The 22,154-nt window shown below is 32.9% G+C and overlaps 1 protein-coding gene across 2 annotated transcripts in view; it reads right to left on the bottom strand.

Moving 5' to 3' along the window:
* Positions 1-22,154, bottom strand: part of Klhl1 (kelch like family member 1) — a 339,100-nt gene that overhangs the window by 197,196 nt on the left and 119,750 nt on the right. For both annotated transcript variants that reach the window (XM_059274318.1, XM_059274319.1), the window contains 2 exons: positions 16,756-16,892; positions 2,249-2,445 (listed from right to left, as the gene is read on the bottom strand). In XM_059274318.1, coding sequence (XP_059130301.1) covers positions 2,249-2,445; positions 16,756-16,892 — 334 coding nt within the window. The remainder of the gene's footprint in view (positions 1-2,248; positions 2,446-16,755; positions 16,893-22,154) is intronic.

Here is a 22,154-nt window from a genome sequence, read left to right as displayed (position 1 = left end):
CAAAGTTTACCTGTAAATAATTTTATGAAATAAATAAAAACTAGATCATATAGGTGTTAGCAAATTCAATAAATAATTCGAGAGAGCATACACTAATGTCATTATAGATAATAGTATGAAATCTGGCAGTGTGCGCTACTAAATATGTTTATAAAAGAGTAGAAAAATAAATAGATTTTCTTTCAAAGTATAGATTCTGTAGTTTGGACAAGAATATACTCCTGATTAGATAGGTTGTATATTCGTGTGACATTATACTATCACATGCAGACTAATTTTCAAGTGTTGGATCCAAAGATAAAGAGAATAATAAAGCCTGATGTGTAATAACTTTTCTTGTCTTAAATATTAACTATGAGCAATTGGAGAATACTTTAGTTTCATATTTCTATTTTTTCAACAAATTAAGTTTCAGTAGATGTGACACAACACAATCTATTCACAGTCCGAAGTATAAACTTTCATAGAAGCATCGGAGTATACAGTATGTCTAGAAACTTTAGTTTTACATATGCTTTCCTAAATAATATTCATTTAAAGACTATGAAAATATTGTTACTTTATCAAATAAACTAGTGACATCCCAGGCAGCTGCAAGGGAAACAACTTTTATTACTGAATTAATAACTTCCAACCAGACCAGAAGGGACTATTATCCCTCTTCGTATGGCAGCATATTGTTCTTTGGCTAAAGTTAACCCTGGGGCTCTCAATTGTAATGAAGTGTGCCCAATTAACAGCAGTTGGACTTGAATATTCTGGTTGATAAAGTACTTGTTTACACTGATTTTGAATGGTTCATATCATTTCAAATATTGTTCAGTGCCTTATCATGGAATATTTCCAAAGGATTAAAAAAAACAGAATAGCATGTCAGGCTTCTCCTTTTATCTCTGACTTTTCAGCTTAAAATTTTAATTATAACAGTTAAGCAATACTGAGATTCTAAGATTAACAACTATACTTCTTTTGTGTGTTGATTTTCATTAGTGACTTGAAAATTATTTACTTTTCTGTTTCATTTTGAAAAAAGAAGTATCAACTAATTTTATTTTCCTTACTGTAGATAATTTTCCCTTGAATTGCTAAGGAAGTATTCTATAACATTGTATTTATTTGTATCAATACATTAAAAGTTATTAAAATAAAATATATTACTATCTAATATTGATATAGAGATTTCTGTTCATGGTATGTATGACATAACAATTATATCTAGCAAATGAACTACAATAAGTATTGAGTTTTGTAAGAACTTAAACAGTCTGGATTGGAAGTAATATGAAAAAATCTGTCAATATAAAAGCATCACATTTAAATATACATGTCATGGCTATAGAGGTTGCTCAGTGGTTAGGAGAATTACTATTCCTGAAGACGACCCAGGCGCAGTTTCCAGCCAGCCTGTAGAAGCTCACAGCCATCTGTAGTTACCATTCCAGGCTGTCTATTGCCATTGGGTCTCTGCCAACACTAAACAAGCAAGTGGTGCACATAAACACATGCAGGCCAAACAGCCATATACATAAAATTAATAATTATTTAAAAGTTAAAAATTAACTAAAAATAAAGAACACAATTAAAAGGACTTTCAGAATCTCTTTAACTCTGATTAAAGGATCTACTTGAATTATTTCAAGAATATTTGTTGATTGCTCTGCATTCCACTTAAACTTTTGAATTTTAAATATTTCAGAAAATTAACTTTATGCAGTACATATTGTACATATGCAGTACTAAATATTGTCTATTTGTAAATATTTGTCTTAAAACAAAAAATATCAATGAATTAATATTCATGACACAAATAAACAATATACACTGTCCATTATATCTGTGAGATTATCTGCAAATAATACAGATAGAGCTGTCATATATATATATATATATATAATATTGTATGACAGACTTATTAAAAGAAAAATATAGAAAAAATGATAGAAGTGGCAGTTATAGAATGAGTGAGAAGACGGGATTTTTTTAAATTGGTTGATAATTATTTAAAATCCCAGATAGTCAACACTCATCTCAATATTTTCTATAAAGTATAATAATGCCATAAAATTAAAATAAGGACAATATTATTATTTACCTTGAGATTATAAAATATCATATATCATGATAGCGAATAATGAAAATGCACTAATCATATAAAATATCTTAATCATTAATTGTTGAAAGGCTTCATAATTCTATCATTTGATATTATAGTGTAATACTCCACTATTAAAACATTAAATCTCCTTACCATGGTGTAGCTGTGGGCTACTTTCATTAATTCAATGCATCCTTGAGCATCTGCAAATGCTCGGATTCCTAAACAGTTTGATGGATGCAGAAGCTTCATGAGGAAGTGACAACATACTTCTACTACTTGAGGAAGCTGGAGAAGGCACGCGGCTGAAAGAAGGTTTTCAATTGTATCTTCTTTCAATTCCAAGCAACCTAAAGTGCAAATAAAGCAAACTATGAAAGTCAGTTTTTAGCATTTCTCACACGGCTAATGTAGAAATTAACCTGTGTCTTTCCCTCAACCATGTTGGAATTTTTAACTGTCCTGATAACATGTAGCTCTTATGAAGACAACAGTTACTGTCAGTTGTGTATGTACAGTTGTATATACACAACTCACATTTATAAGAGGTATTTTTATTCACTTTATGCAAGAAAGACCACATTTCATTTAATATATGGAAGGAATTTCAAGTTCTTGTTGTAATATCAGCCGAAGGGAAAATCTAAAACTTTTAGCCTGGCCTTTATCTACTGATGGCCTGATCTCATAGCTGTTACAAGTAATGTGTAAATCCAACTAGCTGGAAAACGTAAAACACATGACAGACCTGTGTCTTAAATGAAAACCTGGAAAGTGGGGTACAAACTGAAATAACTAGCTTAACAAATGTTATTAAAAAGCAGTAAATTAAAAATGAAGTATTTGATATGCATATATGAAAATTCATAAACTATATACCTGTATTTATGAAAAAATCCTTTAAAATAGTTTGAGAAAACAGTATGGACATATTTAAATCTATAATTAGTTACTTACAATTGAGTATAAGTCAAACTTTTTAGTTATATACAGTTTTTTAATATATAAAAATACTATCTTTTATATATATATATATATTCTTTTCTAAAATATTTAAATAAAGTTATCAAGAGAGTGGAAACATTTTCTAAACAAAGATGTGAAACCCAGATAAATGTTGATGTTATATTTTTATAGCATAACTCAGATTCTCTGATATGAAACAAAGAGAGATAAATATCTTCAGGTTTACATTCTCTCAGTAGAATTTGCACACAAACTGACATGCTATTTGTGGGAAGATCTACTTTCCAGGATACTTGGCTGTGTTCTCAGAACTTGACTCAGGAGGATTCTTGCCATTCACTCATAGGAACTGCTGAACTTTTCACACTTAGTCTGAATAACCATTTCCGTCTGAGTGTCTAGAATGCTCATTCATTCTCATTAGAGGTTGCCTAGGCGACCAGCCTCTGGTATAAACTTCTGGTTTCTGAGTCAGTAATGAGCCTTCCTGCCTAACAAGAGTTTACACATTTCATCACAAATGACTATACTTAGTTCCATGGACTTGCACTAGATGAGGGCCTAAGGGAGAATGTTCCTCATTTTCTCTGAACTCATCTGATGGGACTTTTGTCTCTTCCTTCAAGTGCTTTATATTCTTTTTGTAATAATAAATTATGGGCATTGGTGAAACCATGAGTAATGTCTGCTGAGTTATCTCATGAGCCTTTATATTCAGATATAAACATTGGGAATTTCACTTATACTATTAACTGTAAGAGTTGGTCATTCATCCAAAATTTATATCAATATCCATTTTAATTATAATCAACATTCCATAAACATTGTAAAGGAAATGTAAAAAGTGAACCCACTATTATTATGAAGATCCAGCAAACCTAGGCAATCCAAAACATTAAAAAAAAATCTTATATTTAGTAAAATGCTAAGGAAATTAAACCTGAATAAGACTGCTCCTAATAAACACAGACACATTAAAGGAACTGAACAAAATGGTCTGCAAATAAGGAAAAATCTTTATATATGTATGGAAAAGAAAAAAGTAAAGTAAGCTGAAAAGAAGATAATCACTGAATAAATCAAATAACCATGAACAAACCATGTAATGCAATGTATAAACCTAATAATATGTAAAATTTACTCAAGAAAGATTATAAGCATAAAAGATAAACCCTGATTATAAATCTTCTATAAAAACACGAGAAAATCCTTGTGACCTTAAATCAATGAAATATTTTAGGTAAATATCAAAACGTAATCCAATAAGAACAGAAGAATTTGGACTACATGAAATTCACTTCAAGAAAACTATCTGAGGAATAAAGAGGTGAACCTTAAACTAGACAGGTACCTACAAATCATACACCTGATAAATGATTGCCCAACATCTCTTAGAAACTTAAAAATCCAATAACCAGAACTTTAAAAAAAGTCAAAAAATATTTTAAGTAGAAGGTTTTGTCATTTTTTTTCCAGGAGAGGCATATGACTGAAAAGTGATGACAATCATTAATGTTTTCTGAAATGAACACAATGAAAGAACATGAAACCTGGTCAACAACAAAGCTGCTCCTGAGTGTGTGAAACAGCAGATAACTACTTTGGGAAATGTTTTCACACTTTCACCTCTTCTAACACTCACTTACCTATTCTACTAAGCTTCTGCTTAGGCTAAATGGAAGAATGCATTATCATAAAGCTTTGTATATGAATGATGTAGGATTTATGTAGCAGTGGACACAGCCTCTAAGCAGTCACATGTGTAATGAAATAGAACTACATCTATTCAAGAAATCACATCACAGTAATAAGGAAGAATTCATTGCAATACGTAAAGACATGATTATACTAAGTGAAAAATGGTGAGTGCAAAGAAGCTTCCTTGAGAACTAGTAAAAATTTTCCAATTCACTAAAACTCCTAAAAATTATCTGAAAATGTATTCTTGCAATTACATTACACAGACAAAGCATGTTATATTTATGCATTCAGAAAAATAAGTAATATAAATAAATTTATTTAGGAATATATATTCAGTTTGTACAAGATCTTTATTAATAAAGATAATAATACAATATAAATGAAGATACTATAATTGTACAGTTTCTGTAATTTCTAATAATATCCTTAGACATAAATACATTGTATGTTATCGAAAAATGGGTTAAAATATCTATGTCCTTAAACAATCAATACTTAAGGTGAATATACTCATCTTTTAACTTTTCGAGTGATTATTTTATTATGATCTTTTCCTACAGTCCTATATTTTTTGGTATAGTCCTATATTAAATAATTTTAAGGTAAATTATTGTGAATTTTGTTGAATAAATTAAACTATTACCATTATTTTTTTCAGAGTTAAAATGCTTTATACTTTTCAACTTAGAATGTATGCAATGCTAGAGAATACTTTTAAAAGCCAGAAGGCACAAATGGAATAGTAGCAAGTGCTGAGCTTGAGTGCACACAAATTGAGCTAGCTCATGCATGATATATTTCTTTACATATCTATAACTCGGCCTTTATTGAACATATTTAGATGCTAAAAAGGCAGAAATCGGCCAAGTATTTGAATTCAAAGTTGTTTAAGAATAATGTGAATACTGTTAATGTGGAGGAAATGTAATTTTATGCTTTTACTTAAAGTATACCCTGAAGGCATACCATTTCTGAGTATTTTTTTTGTGTGTGTGAAAGGGGAAGTCTATAATTTGGTATTTGAATTCTGTTATAGTTTGAATTGTAAGTGTTTCCCACCAGGTCAGGTTTAAATCCTCCTTTCCCAGCATGTAATATTATATTGAAAGCTGTAAAATCTTCAGAATAGGGGACTGGCTTGCCGATGTAAGCCACTCTGGTGATCTACTGGTTATTATAATTGACTTTCCCTGTTTTCTCAGCTTCCTGCTATAGTCTAAGGAAGGAGACTTAGAAACATGCTTCCAGCACCAGGAACTCTGCCATTTTTCTCTTATGATGGACTGTAACCCTTAGGAATTGTTGGGCAAAACAATAACTCGTCTCCCCTTCAATTGTTTCAAGTATTTGGTCACAGTAATAAGAAATGTAAATAGTCAAATGGATGCTGAAAATTATGTGATAGGTAAAGTTTGGATGCATAGGAAATGTATTTTAGTAACAGAATTAATTTTCAATAATAATAATATGGTATTTCTAATTTCTTACAGTACAATGAGGATCAAAGTTTATTCTTTGAAGAGGTCAAGCACATTAAGAGACCTCTGAATTCTCAAGAACTTCAATTTCCATCAATGTCGACTTGGTTTTACCTTCCGGGCCTTGGCCGTAAAACATGTACAAGGAGAAGAGTTATGTACATCTTTTATTTCTAGGGTTGTATTTGATGGGAGGTGGAGGGATGGCTCCATCATGGTTGCTCTTCCAGAGGACAGAGATTTTATTTCCAGAACACACATACAGCATATAACCACGAATACACATATTTTACTTGTGTGTGTCTGTTGTTTGTGTGTATGTACGTGTGTCATGCATGTGGATATTCACAGAGCACAGAAGATCCACTGGAGCTGACATTACAATCCTTTTTTATCCTCTCGATCTGATGCTGGGAACTAAACTCTTATTATCTGAAAAAGCAGCAAGTCCTCTGAACCACTGAGTTACCTCCCCTGTTACTGTATATTCCTAAAACATCAGTGAAAGAAATTTTTACCCATTCCTTTCCAGAATCTTTTCTGTCTCATTGCATCACCAAAAATTGTAATGATGTGTCAGTGTTTTACACAATTGTAAATTAAGGAGGATGACTACATGCTCTTTGCTCATAACATAGGCAAATGCTTAATCTCTTATGTTTTTCAAGTATAATTAAACAGAGATGTAGTCATTAATTCTGATTTTCTTTAAGGTAATATTTTAAAATTACACTATATCAGAATGAAAATATTTGAACTAGTATAAAAAGGAATAAAAACATATACAAGTATATGAACTTGTGATGTATATGCTCACTATTTAAAACAGTTTAGTACACACACACATACACACACACATACACACACACACACACACACACACACACACACACACACACACACACACGCACATAAATTAAGTACTGTTCACCTTGCTGTCATCCTTCTTCTATTCCTAGTATCTCTTCTCTTCAAATCCCACCCTCATCTCTCTGTATCTCTGTATCTTTATCTCTTCATATAAAGGGAAATAACACCTTTTTGACCTCAAGAAATTGAAAGGCCCTTCAAAAGTAAAATTTTCAGTGACTTGTATGAATTTTGCCAGTAGAATTTAGGATGCAGGGATTAAGTATTTATAGAAAATTTTAAGAAAATTATCAAATTTCTCATAAAACAATTCTCTTTTTCATTCATTAAGAATAATCCCATTAGTACTGCATACACACTGCCTTAAGGAATAAATATTGTTTCATAATTATTTACTAACGCCCTGTTTTATTTGACAAATATCCTTTTCTGTCCCGGGATCTTATCCATAGCCTCACATTGTTCTGATTCTTAGGACTCCTTAGATGATAACCACTCTCTTTGAGACCATCTCTGATTTTCACATTTACTGACCAATTGATGGACATGGATACAGTGTTCTGTAGAACGTCCTTAAATTGTGATTTTAATATATATATATATATATATATATATATATATATATATATATATATATGCATTATGATTATGGGGAATTGGTGTCATCGTGTTTATTACCTTAAATAACTTAGCATAATTTTATGAATAACACATATACTAGAGAACATTACCAACAAAGCCCTTTCTTTTAATTAATTACTCCTAAAGGTACCAGAGGTCAAAATAGCTTAGTGTCTATGCAATGCATGTTTAAGTATAACCTGTTTCTCTTGTTGAGAGGAATTAGGATCCTTCATCTGAATATGATCAGGTGTTTAAGATTAAAATGTTAGGTTTTTTACTAATGACACTTCCTTCCCAAGAAGGAATGTTGACATTATGAAATTTATAAAAATAGATCTCCCCCTGCCGCCCATCCCTCAAACTCCCTCTCTCTAAAATCCCCCTCTCTCCTTCCTTTTTGTGTATTTAATAGTGATTTCCTATACAGCTCCAGTAGCCTACTGCTGTCTCAACCTCTCCATCCCCATGGTATTATTATCAAGCTGTTCTCACCATCCCTGGATCCATAAGTCTATCATACTTTGATAAACATATTTTCTTAAATTTTTAAAAACATTTTAGTTTTTTCTACATATTTGGATACAAATTTTATCAGTTCTTTAATTTTTGTGAAAGGCATTAAGAAACACTTAAAACTCCAGTAATAGATATTTGAAAATATGGACCATCAACATTAAGCTTAATTTTACTACTTCACTCACTATTTAAATTAATCTTCTTACACAATTAAGCTCTCTATCTCTGATAGATGAGAACTCTTAAAATTCTACATATCATTGTAGGTTAATTAGGATTCATAAGTATAAAATAGACTCAAACATATTCAAAATATATAGTTGGAAGCAATGAATATGCTTATATTAGTAAGAATATATATTCTTATACAAATACCAATAAGATGTTATATATATATATATATATATATATATATATATATATATATATATCACTCTGAACACTTGATAGGATGTCATGGGATTCTGTCTATATTATCTAACATGAGATGAGCCAAAAATATATATATGTACAAGACTTGAAACAAAAATAAAATAAATTCAGACAAAATTCTTTAATGAGGCAAACTTGGCTGGAAGAAAGGGGCCATGTTAACCAGATGACAATTCAGTAAATATTCAGTAACTCTTTGTGTGTCGCATTGTGGTAATCTTTAAAATTTGCAAATATAAAACATATCACAGCTATGCCATATAGTCAATATATTAAATGCAAAAACTAACATTGAAACTCCACACTGTCTACAAAATAGGAATATTTTTTAATATTTTCCAAAATTATTCTTGTAAGTTTCAGTTTTACAGGGCTGGACATATATAGCTCAGTGACTGAAAGCACTGGGTGCTCCTTGAGAGGACCCGGGTTCAATTCCCAGCATCCACATGGCAGCTCCCAATGTCTGTACCTCCAATTATAGGGGATCTGACACCCTCAGACAGACACCCATGCATTCAAAACCATTAATGCACATGAAACAAACAAAAATATTCACTTTTACATTTAGTGGTGACTTAGTAAATATACACACACAAATGCCAACAGAAACAAGACCATTGCTACCAGATTTATTGATTACTTTTATTTTTATACTATATGTGAAAATTGTTCAAGCATTCTAGGAAAATTAATTAACTCAGTGTTTTTAAACAGTAGACAATGAAAAGGCCCAAAATCAGTCATTAAAGACTCAGTATCTAATATTGAGGATACAGTTTAGTGCCTAGTAAAATCTCTAAGTTTAAAATTAATATTCTGCTAAGGTGCTTGCATAATTCATGCAATTTGAATTACACCATTCATAATAAGGAAGCATTGATTTACTTTTAATTATAATAAAGAATTCTGGCAGGAATTTAGTGAGTAGAGTCTAGGCTGAATATATTGATATATACGTTTTAATATTAAAAAGAACATTAAATATCTCAGTGCCTTTATATGGATATTTATTTCACTGAAATGTTGGCAGTAAGCATAAGCATTCTTAACATTCCCTTTGCATGTACCAAGACTTTAACTTCAGAAGCACCCAAGCATCTCTTACAAATATGTTAACTCTTCAGTATGATTAAAGTTTGCTATTAGGCAGTTTAATTTCCTACCCTTCTTTTTAAAAAATAGCACTATTAGTTGTACAGCTTCCTGTATTTGAACTTTGTCCTTATCAGTCGTCTCCAGGACCTGACTCTGTATTAGTAACCTTGCATTTCCACCTCCTATATTTATTAGAACTCTATTTCCTTTATCATCGATGAACACAGTTTATTTTCAAGAGTACAAGGATTATGTAAGAGATGAACCAATAGGAAATTTCCAGAAGTGTGCATGAAGGCAACCTCTCAGTACAGTGACCCCAAATTCATCCCTTTCAGATATATTCTTTTATCTAAATTGTCATCTGGGATTAAAATTTGAATACTGGTGTCTTGGTTTATATATACATGTAAAACCAATATTGTAGCCTTATTTTCTAACATTCTTCCAAAAAGAAAACTAGTCTTCATATAACAAAAATATGTTTATACCCAAGCATAATCATTTTGGTGTTAAATTTCAAACTTGATTAAACATAGGTTCCATGTGCAATTCAGCATATTGTTATTCAGAGTCTAGTAAATGATGCAAAATAGTAGACATATAATAAAATAAGGTCACTTAAGTGTGTTTTCAGGAAATTTTTAAACTGCTCAACCAACACTGCTATCTATAAGCCACAAACGCTAGTGGCTTATAGTCATGGAGATGATGAACAGCACCTAGAACAAGGCACAAAATAGCAATAAGGGTGTCATTTTTAGTGACCTATATATTTTGAAAGCAAAGGAGTCATAAATCACTCTAATGAACTCCCATCATAACTTACCCTGCAAAAGTACAGTATGATAGAGAACAAAGTATTCAATTTGAGCTCTGCCATTCATATTCTAGTAAAAGGTTTATTGGTTTACTATTGATCTCTGCCAGATTACACATCCTTACTTTACTAGGCTGCATTTTAAGAACATTAGAGCCATTCCACATATGCTGTAAAAATGCTGCAATATAATAATTAAGGAGACATTTCAGATACATTGCAAGATGAGCTTATCAACACACTTTCAAAATAACAAATTATTGTTCCTAAAATACATTTGTAATTTGAGCTTTACACAATTTTAGCATCTTCAAGTATTCATCTGTAAAATTTCTAATGCTCAGAGTATGAAATCTGAACTTCCAATCATCTCTAACTAGTTTTGAAGTGATTTAAAAGTGAAGCAATGCTATCTTTATAGTCCAATTATTCTTTTCCTCCTTGACTCCATTTTTCTGTAGATATTCTATGGGATATTTCAGAGCAGCTTTGGCATCATTATACATAATCAAAGACTTTACTGCCCATAAAACATATTCTATCCAAGTTCATACATATGAGTGAATAAAGCTAAAAAAGCAGGTTCCTGTAGAGTAAAATGTTTACCAAGGTTTTAAGTCCATTTGATCCTGTGCTCCTAAGAATGTCAATAGTTATATAGTAATTCAGAGATTTCTTGTCTAATTGATTGATGGCAAAAAGGGGCCATACGGTAACCACCAAGCGATCCAGACAATTGCCACACTATTGGTGTCTATTCATAAACAAAACCTATGTAATATACTGAAAATTGAGAAGGTGAGCTAGTGCCTACCTAGAATCATCACACCTATTGACTAGTGATCATTGTACCTGAAGTCATTCTTTTTTTTTTTTTTTTTTTTTTTTTTTTTTTTTTTTTTTTGAGGAGAACTAGAGAACAACAGTTTTATTTGTAAATGGTTGATTGTCTTTGGAAGAGCCATATTCTTCTGTTTCTTATGTAACGACAATGAACACAACATGGCTTCCAGAGATGAAAGTGGCATGTGCATAGAATAATGCTCTCCAGCAGGAACTTGGTGTAGTACTATTTAAAAATGAATCTGTACCAGGAAGCCTGCCATGGTCTTTTATATATATTACAATCTAAGAAAGATAGATACTATAAATGTTACTGATTTATGCATATAAACATTGTGAAGACTAAGAAATGTGGAATTTGTAAAAATGTAGAACAATGTGTGTTTGACTATGAAAATAATTGCACTACCAAATATTAGATGACAGGAAATAAATCCTTTGATTGCTTTCATATTTTGTCCATTTTCATGCAAATTTCGTGATGTCATCTTTCTAACAGATGAGTAAATTGTGTAGATATAACATACTTTATTTATCTATTTTTCAGTTAGGAATATCTGAGTTGTTTTCAGTTTCTGACTATTATGAATAAAACTGCTATGAACATAAAAAAAAAATTAGTTAAATTCATTTAAAGTAGCTCTATATTTTTCAGAAATAAATATTTACAGTGTATTAAAATTGTGTCAAATGGACCACTTCAAATTACTGCAATAAAAAAATTTATCTCTCTTCACACAGCTTTCCTTCTATGCCCTCTTCCCTATTGATCCTACAGTGACATTCTTCCTTTTATCCACTTCCTTCTCCAGAGGATCTTGCCCTGCCCATGACATTACTCAGGATATGAAGTCATTCTTTATGCTACCAACAGAGAAAGGTAAACATTAACACAACTACAAAAAGTTTGATCTATGATAGTGTTCTGCCTGCATTAGTGTCACAAAAGTTGTAGATGTTACCATCCACTATCCGATTATATTTAAGGCCCACTCTATGAGACGGCACCCACTCCTTACATGGATTGTCTGGACAGAGCCTGGTACTAGAGAGTCCATGGAACTAGGGAAAAAGCAAATACTATTTTTCTGCTAAATAAATGTAACAGTAAAATGACTCCCAGAAACATTTTAGTATTCTCATAGATCAGTGCTTTACTGAATCCTCATCAGAGAAGCTTCCTCCTGCAATACATGAGAGTTGATACAGAGACCAAAACTGGACAATGTGCAGAGTGAGAGACTTTGCAACACTCAGTCCTAAATAAAATGTCTCCATCAAATGCCTTGCTTCGGGGATCGGGAAACTCTACATAGGAGCTACAAAGATTGTGAGAGCAGCAGGGATAGATGACACCAAAGAAACGAGATCTTTTAGATGCAACAGGACTGACACACACACGAACACACAGAGACAGTTTCAAGCACAGGGCTTGCACAGGTCTAAACCAGATGGGATCCCAGTGCTCAAGGAAAGTGGACAGAAACCCCAGTCTCTAACCTAGAACCTATCTCTAATTGAAAACCACATCCAAAGGAAAAATTCACATTCTCTAATGGAGTTTCACCAGGTATACAAACCACAGTTACAGGCAGGCCCACATCCACCAGTAGAGGGCTGAAACAAAACCAACTAACTCAAATGCATTTTGGGTTTTTTTTTTTTTGTCTCACAATACTTTATCTGGGTTTTTTATTTCTTTACAAATCTTTTGCTTGTTTGTATCAGTTTTCTATTTCTACATATGTATAACTCAGTGATTTCATTTTTTTGTTATTTTTTATATTTTTATATTACTTTATTATATTTTTATTATTTTTATTTTGAGTTTATTCCTTTCTTGTGCTTTTACTCTGGCTCCATTTTTTTCTGTTTATTTGCATCCTGGTATGTTTGCTCTTTATTATATGCTATTGTTACTATTATTATTATTATTATTATTATTATTATTTCATTATTTATGCATGCCTCTTTTTATTTTAATGAATGAAAGTGAGGGTGCTATTTTGATTGGATGGTGAAATGGAGATGATATTAAAAGTTTGGTAAGGGGAAAGCATAATCAAAATGAAGTGTATGAAAAAATCCATTTTAAATAAAAAAAAATGTAATAAAGAGAAAAGTGAAAGAAAAGGGGGAAAGATGCTTATTTTTGCTTGCGTATGCCATTCCTAATTAAAAATCATCACCATAACAATCAGAATTTCTAGAAATAAACTGAAAATAAAATAAATGAAACAATTTTAAGAAGATACTTTGAATTTCCTCATCTGTCTATCAATCGTGTTATTAACTTTATAACTAATATTGTTGTTATAATGAATATTAATTGTCTGTAACCATCTCTAAGATATTAAGGTCTATGAGATGAGGAGTGTATGGTACATTCTAGTAACAAGAAAAGCAATTTTTTTGTTTGTTTTTTGTTTTTCTGAGACGGGGTTTCTCTGTGTAGCTTTGCGCCTTTCCTGAATCTTCCTCAGTAGACCAGGCTGGCCTCAAACTCACAGAGATCCACCTGGCTCTGCCTCCCGAGTGCTGGGATTAAAGGCGTGTGCCGCCACCACCTCCTGGCAATTTCATATTAAATTATTATCTTACATACAACAATTTTTCAGTTTTACAAACACAAAAATCATAACAAACTTCATTTAGAATGATATTGTATACTATTAAGATTTTTATTTTAATCTATCTTTCCAAAAATTAACTCATTTTATTTGAGCTAGTAACACTATCAAATTATAATCATTGAAGACTACATATTCAATTATTCATTATAGACTCTTTTAATGCATTATTTTTTTTATACTTCAACATTAGTTTAATTAATTAGTTGTGTGATTGATTCATTGCTTGTTTGTAGACTTTCTGGACTCCATAGAAAATTGTGTTGGTTTATCTCACTGTAATACACCCTGTTTTATCTGAACTGAATATGTTATTTCTGCAGTTAGTAGCTATGAAGACTTAATCTACATAATCCTTTTGTTTCTCTGAAGACTTGTCAACATGAAATATGAAGAAAATATTCTCAACTGGGGAGACAGCACAGCGAAAGAGAACCTGTAAAGGACTGGGGCGTAAAGGGAGAGGGGCCATGGTTAGGTAAGAAACAGTGTGAACTACCAATATGGCTTGCTTCTTCTTCATATTCTGGACAAGAGACAAAAGCCTGAAAGCTGAAAATAAAGTCTGAGGTTGTTTGTCACTAAGGCCTCTGCTGATAGACAGGCTCAGCATATTCAAGATCTGATTAAGACATGTTTACCCAACAATTGTGGGCTAGTCCGCCATCCTTTCATTCTCCAAACTGACCAATCTTAAATTAGTTGAGGAAGATCCCTCAGAGGCATTAAAGACCCCACCTCTAGCTCTCAAGAAGAAGCCAGGCTTTGACTTCAGGAGTCTCCCTTCTGCTTTGAAGAGGGTCTTGATCTCTGAATTGTGCTGTATGTTTCTCATTCCAAGTAAAATCCTTTCTTCAACAGCTGACTCTGATTGTTCCTATTCATGGTTTTGCTACTGCTTCCTATCATCCTCCACATTTTGTCTGCCTTTTAATTCTTTAACTGGAGAGGAAAATGAACCAAGTTCAAGACCCCTTTGGTAACAGAAAGAGAGAGAGGAAAAAGTTAAATAAAAGATTCTCAAATGAATGATGTTTTGCTTTCCTACTTGCAAATTCATTTAGGGGATGCATTTATTTTTATGAATTTTCAAAGTAGGCTTCTGGATCATGCAGATTGTCTGCTAATTAGACACCTACAGGAATACTGTATTCTTTCCTATTTGTAGAGATGAACACTTTACTTTTATTGTTATACATTCTATATTGCATGTGACAAAGCCAAGTACATATTTTAGATAATTCCTACAATTTCTGTCATATTACTACGTAAATTCACTGCTCACCTAGAAAATTTGTGTAAACATGCAATTGGAAGTATATCAATACTGTGAAACAGATATGTTTGGGAACAAAGTCCATAGTCCTAATGTGTTCAGGAGGACAGGCCACAGTGTCAGTACAGCTGTGAGGCAGCATTATAGCCTTCCTTTCTTCTAAAAACAGATCCATATCTGGGTCATCACTCTCAGTAGGAAGCTTTGAAACATCATCTAACCTTGTGTAACAGGATAGTGAGTGTCTTTTGACCTAGTTTTGCTCTAGGCAAAGATGAGTTTGCCAGAGAATGAAAACTGGATAGGAGCACTATGCTTTTCTGTTCCTGGAAGGATCCCTAAAAGATTAGATACATGACCCCTCCCACACTCTAGAAAATAAAAATATGACTTTAAAAAACATCATTTATTGGTTTCCTTTTTTGAAATTCTCATACATTTATTTAATGCATTCTGGTTACCCTCACTCCTACCTTCTCATATTTTCTTCCCTTCAGAATTAACTCTCCATCCTCTTTTTAAGTTCCCTTCTCATATCCATTCTTTGTTCTTTAATCATATTTTAAAATTATTGAGACCTGAAATATATGATTTCACATCATATAGCTGTATGTGATTTCAAATTCTATTATCAAGGTTCATGCATTTTATCATTTCTTTTTATATATCCTTTAAGATATTATATCACTTTTTTCTTTCATTTAGCTCATCTATTTACTTAAATTGTGATCTTCTGGGAAGGAAAGAACTGGCTTAGGTATTAAATTATTCCCTTCAGTACAGCTCAGAATTGCACATTGAATTGAACAATATTAAACAAAAAGAAATTCACAAGTGTTTATTTCCAAATAACATAAATGTCCAACAAAATATGTAAATATTGTAAATTACGAAAAAAATTCAAATTTCCAAAGCTAGTTATTCTCCCAAATCTGTATATTATTATTGGCCATTTCTGCTAAGCTACTATGGCAATATGAAAGGTCATATAAAATTTTAACATTAAATTAGCACAACATGAAAAATATAAATTATTTTAACCCATATTGCTGAAAAGAATATAATTTTTTCTTTTTATAATTTTAATGTTCTGACCAATTATGGAGAAAAGTAAATTTCTATTTAATAATTAATTCTTTGACAATTTATTTCTAAACTTCATTCTATCAAATACTGATTTTAATTATGTATTTAATTCTGTGTAAATATGGTGTGGAAAATTCAAAAATAAACACCTTTATACATTTGTGATTTCAGTAAGTTAGAAAGATTGTTTTTTCCCTATTATACAGTCTATATATAAAAGTTTAATGATAAAATTTCAGCTGTTTTTTAGCTTTGGAAGACTTAAAGTCAACATCAAAATAAACATGTTTTCCATATGATGTATAGTTATTTTACTGTACCTGTATATGCAAATTGAACAAGATCCCAGAGTGCATTTGGATCTATGCCTTCCATCTTGATCTCCTCTTGCTTGGCTTCACAAACATCACTTGTAAACATGGCAGCAAAATAGTCAGAGACAGAACTCAGAACAAGCCTGAAAAAGTCACAGGGTCTGTTTTAGACAATGGACATAAAGCACAGAACAATGAGCTCACCAGACACAACATGTAGCAAAGAATCAACATCAGCTGTTTTGTTCATCATGGTTACATTTCCTAGTCACTGTAAACATACATATGCAAGTGTATTTGTGGTGCAGTATATTGCCAGAATCCTTTAGGTACATATAAAATAATTATATCGGTGAATTATGAATTAATTTCATTTTTAAAAACTGTAGAACCTACCTCCTGATTTCTTTGTTATATTCACAAAATTTCATTCCTATTAGCAAAGAATAAGCTCTCCTTATATATCCTTAACATTTCCAATATCTGTGTGTGTATGTGTGTGTGTGTGTGTGTGTGTGTGTGTGTGTACTGAATTGTTGGCATTGTATACATTTATCTCTTTACTTTTATTATAATTCATTAATTAAAATACCAGTATCATTTTTACCTGAAATACTTAGAAATCATATTTTTTTGACTCTGATACTCCTTTCTTTAGTTATTCATACAAAACACAAAATGGAATTTTTCAACTGTTAAGAAAAATAAAATCATAAACCAGAGGAAAATGGATGGATCTAGAAAATGTTGTAGTTGTACTGAGCCAGGCAACTTGGGCACAGAAAGACAAGTGCCATATGTTGGATCTTACAGGTGTATTTTAGTTCCCAAGTATTAGATATGTTCAAGTTGTAGTAAAATATGTCAGGAAGCAAGAAGCCACAAATCAAGAGAGGCAAAAGACTTGAAGATGGGCTGGGGATACTAAAACAGAAGTGGTAATTGCTGATGGAAACATTAGCATGGAAAGGTTTAAATAGGGATGCTGTTGCAGAATGTAGGAAATATGAGAGTTGGGAGAGGGTTAACCATAGCTAAAGACATATGAGAAAGACATGCAAATACTAAATTTATAATTTGAAGTTTGAAGTAATAATAATAATAATAATAATAAATAAATGTGTTTAAACAGATGTGTTGTAGAATATTATTTTAAGGTATGTTACTTTTGTTTATGTTGCATTTGTTTAACTCTGTTAAGCAGTGTTACTGTGCCTGTCTAACACACCTGATGATCTAATAAAGAACTGAAGGGCCAATAGCAAGACAGGAGAAAGGATAGGTGAGATTGGCAGGTAGAGAGAATATATAGAAGTAGAAATCTGGGAGGAAAGAAGAAGGAGCCAAAGAAGGAGGAAGACTCCAGGGGCCAGCTATCCAGCTACACAGCAAGCCACAGAGTAAAAGTGAGATTTACAGAAGTAAGAGAATAGGAAAAGCCCAGGGGCAAAAGATGGACAGGACTAATTTAAAGTTAAGGAAAGCTGGCAAGAAAAAACAAAACAAAACCAAAAACAATCTAAGTCCTGGCATTCATAATTAATATTAAGCCTCCTTGTGTGATTTATTTGGGAGCTTGGTGGCAGGCCTCCCAACACAGCAAAAAGAAAAAGTAACCAACAACAGATCTGCCCTTCATGGGTACTTAGGGTTACTCCCAGAAGTCAAAGGTTTTCATAACCATTGGTGGGTTTGTGATACCTCCCAATGAGTTATTTGGCCAGGGAATTCCAGAGGCATCAACCCTGGTTGCTGCCATTCTCATTGTTCTCCCATCAAAATTAGATGTTATGACCCTGATGCAAGGGGGAAGAAAAAGAAAGAAAAGAAAACACATGATTTCTCATACAGGACACAAAGACCAGAATCTGGAACAGAAAAGCAAACATTTTGTTGCTGGCTAACATAAGATCATTTGTTTTAAATTGCAGGGATGTGGTCTACTACAATACTGATATATTCTGGGGAAATTACTATGCACACACTATAACTGATTTTGTGGAGTTGATACATGTCCTACAGGAGGGAATATATACCTGTTATTATACTTTAAACTTTTTCAAAGTTGTGTCGTCAGCCATATCACAGACTTTAAAGAGGAATCTATGACTGTCTAACATTCCTTTAGACATCCATGGTTATACCTGGAAACTAATGCTACTCTTTAGCAGTGGGCAGACAAATGTCTTTTTATGCTGGACAGTTGTTCATGAGGAGACTCAACCTGTTGAAAATAAGTGGCTATTGAGAGTTCAAACCTAAGGTCTCGATCGCCCCTTCTGAGGATATTGGGATATTTTAGAAGAGGGAGAGGAAAGAATACAAGAGCCTATGGAGGGGAGTGGATTTATGAAATGCTGTCTTCCATGTATGGCATTGTTGAGGCAATTGTGAACACCCAGAAGATACAGATACCTGCACTACGCTTGTAGAAAAAAGAAATGAAACAGCATGTGTCCTTAACCATTCTAACATTGACATGTGACTGTGGGGCATGTGAGGCCATGGGGAGCTATTAGCTGCCAGGGATGGCATATAAGATGGCTGACATGCTGCCAGCAGAGAATGGAGAATAGGGGACCCGAGATTGTGGACCATCAACCCTCCGTGTGTTCCCCTCCAGATCTTCTGCTTAGCATGCCTCTAGAGGGCCACTGCAGAAATTTCGATGTGTCCCAAGGTCATGCTTTATGGCGTGCACATGTCATGTCCTCCTCCATATAAATACTTCTTGTAATACTAGTCTTTTTCTTCTATCTCATCTTCATTTTCTGTGTTTTTAGACCAATGGTGATTTCTGTGATACAGGAAAGGAGTGAAGTAAATTTCATAGGAAATTATACAGAGATGATCACTCAGGCTGGGGTTAAGGCAGTTATGTGGTTCATGGAAAAGAACCTGCAGCCTGGGAAAATTTTTTAGGCTTGGATAAACTGTACTGAATGTGTGGTCAACTATAGCACATGGTGTGATGTGTATCAACACACTGGACTTAAATTGGCCATGATGAATAATTCAGTTTCTGAGGATATTCCAAGGGCATTGTGTAAAACTTGAGACGCTAAGGGATATTGGCTGAAGACTATGGATGGAGTAACATAATGATTGGATGACAAACTAAAAGTGTGGGAACCTAGAATAGGAGGAAAATAGTGGCCTCCACCAAGAAAGGGAGATGGCAACTTTAATTCAGATACTTTTCATTCCTCCTGAAGGAGTGTAGAGATAATGTGACAATTGATGGAGTGATTGCTACAAGTTTTATTGGGTTCCTAGATTGAAAGGAGCTGTCAAGAAAGGTGAGTTTCCTTTCATAGTAGCTCTAAAAATTAGATTAGGTCTTCCTTGGAAGCGTTGGATATAGAAGAACAGAAGTTGCTGACTTGCAGGGACAGATTTCTTGTCTGAGGTCATTGTAGCCCACCAGTAATGGAGCTTGGTGTTTGCAGAGGGCTGAGGAGGAACTTAGGTGGATGCAGGGGTCTTGAGGTTGGAGCAGGCTGTGTGAGAAGGAAATGACTGTCTAGTACATTGACCACTGTTCTTATTTTTACCTTTTTTGCGAAATTGCATGTTGCTAGCCTCTGGGTCAAGTGCTCAGAAGATTGAATAATCATTAATAATAAAAATAGATTATGCTTGCTTTGGTGTTAAGTCTGGGATAGTTCCTGTGTTTAGTAAAAGATGATGAAGAATATATTGGTGATTTTCTAAGAATAATCTTTGAAATCATGAGAACATTTTGTATTGGGTGATATTCCCTTTCCTTTCTGTTCCCCCTTTACTTATGATAATAAAAGACTGAGGTCACCAGGGCAAAAGCTAAAGAAGCTGTAGCAAAAGCTAAGAGAAGTTAGAGATGCTAAGAGAAGCTAAGAGGAGCTACGAGAGGCTAAGAGAAGTTAGATAAACTAAGAGAAGCCAGGGAAGCAAAAGAAACTTAGCAACTGCAGAAGCCCAAAGTGATCTGTCACCTTGCATGAACATTGTCTCTGAGTCGTTATTGCACCATCCAGGTATCCCATCCTTCAGACCCCCGAAACTGCTGAGGCTGGTCCCCAGTAATTAGCAGTTACTGTTTCTAGAGAAAGTATATCATTATCATTTCATCAATGGTGTTGCTATTGATAAACTCCCATGCTCTAGTTTCTTTAGCCATGCTCATATATGCAACTATCATTTATCTCAGTGGGGCAAAAATATATTTATAAAAGCAGACATGAAAGTAGGAGATAAATATGATCAAAAAAGAAAAGAGTAAGCAAGTGTGGGAGAGGAAAATGAGAATGAATATGGTGGCAATACAATTGCATATGTTGATGAAATTATTAAACAGTACTACGTTTAGAATGAACTAAATAGGGGATGAAGAGATAGCTCAGTGTTTAAGAGCACCCACCACTGTTCTTCCAGAGGACCTGGGTTTGATCCCCAGCATCCATATGGCAGCTAACAACTGTCTGTAATTTGATTTCCAAGGTACTTATCTCTACTTCTGACTGTCTTAGACACCAGGCAAGCATGTGGTACACACATATACATGAAAGCAAAACAAACAGAAACATAAAATTAAAAAAAATGAAAAAGTAAGATAAATAATGAAAATATAAATTTGTGAAAATACAGTATGAATTGTACCCAATGACCCCTTAAAAACTATGTACAAATTGCCCTTGGCCAGTATAAGAGATCATGATTTCCTTCTTTAACCAACATGATTCTGTCACTGACACATTTACACTATTTAATGAACATTATATGAAATTGCAGCAAAATAATTTTGTTTGCTCCTTCCTGCTTCATTAAGATTTAAAAAATATGATGTGTATTTGGTAGTAAAATCTACAAATTTCCTCTGTTTTTCTAATGTTTGTCATTTGTTTTTGAAGGAGGATCAATTCCCTATGGTAGAAGAAAAAGTTTTCTTTAGACTTCTTTTTTTTTCTAATGAGTATGAGTGACCTGTCCTCATGCACACCAGAAGAGGGTGCCAGACCCATTACAGATGGTTGTGAGCCACCATGTGGTTGCTGGGAATTGAACTCAGGACCCCCGGAAAAGCAGCTTTAACTGCTAGGCCATCTCTACAGATCGACTTCTTATAGTGTATCACTGAGGATAAGCTATTATCCTAGCTTTTATTTATCAGAATTTTTTTCTAGTTTCATCTGCAATTACTCATAAAGTATTTTTACTTAGTGAAGTATTCTCAATTTATTTCATTCATTTGTAAAGAGAAGGTATGGATAATTTTGTTATTGTCTAGGCTCTACTAGTTTTAATAGAAAAATAGATTTCAAACTTATTGTTTTTCTGATGTAACATGCCATTTATTTATACTTATTTTAATTTGTAATTATAATTTTAATAGTTTTTTACAATGATAAACACACACATTTTTAAAC

Source organism: Peromyscus eremicus, chromosome 9 (genome assembly GCF_949786415.1).
Source record: "Peromyscus eremicus chromosome 9, PerEre_H2_v1, whole genome shotgun sequence".
Taxonomy (NCBI): Eukaryota; Metazoa; Chordata; class Mammalia; order Rodentia; family Cricetidae; genus Peromyscus; species Peromyscus eremicus.
This window is presented reverse-complemented; position numbering and strand designations above follow the sequence as displayed.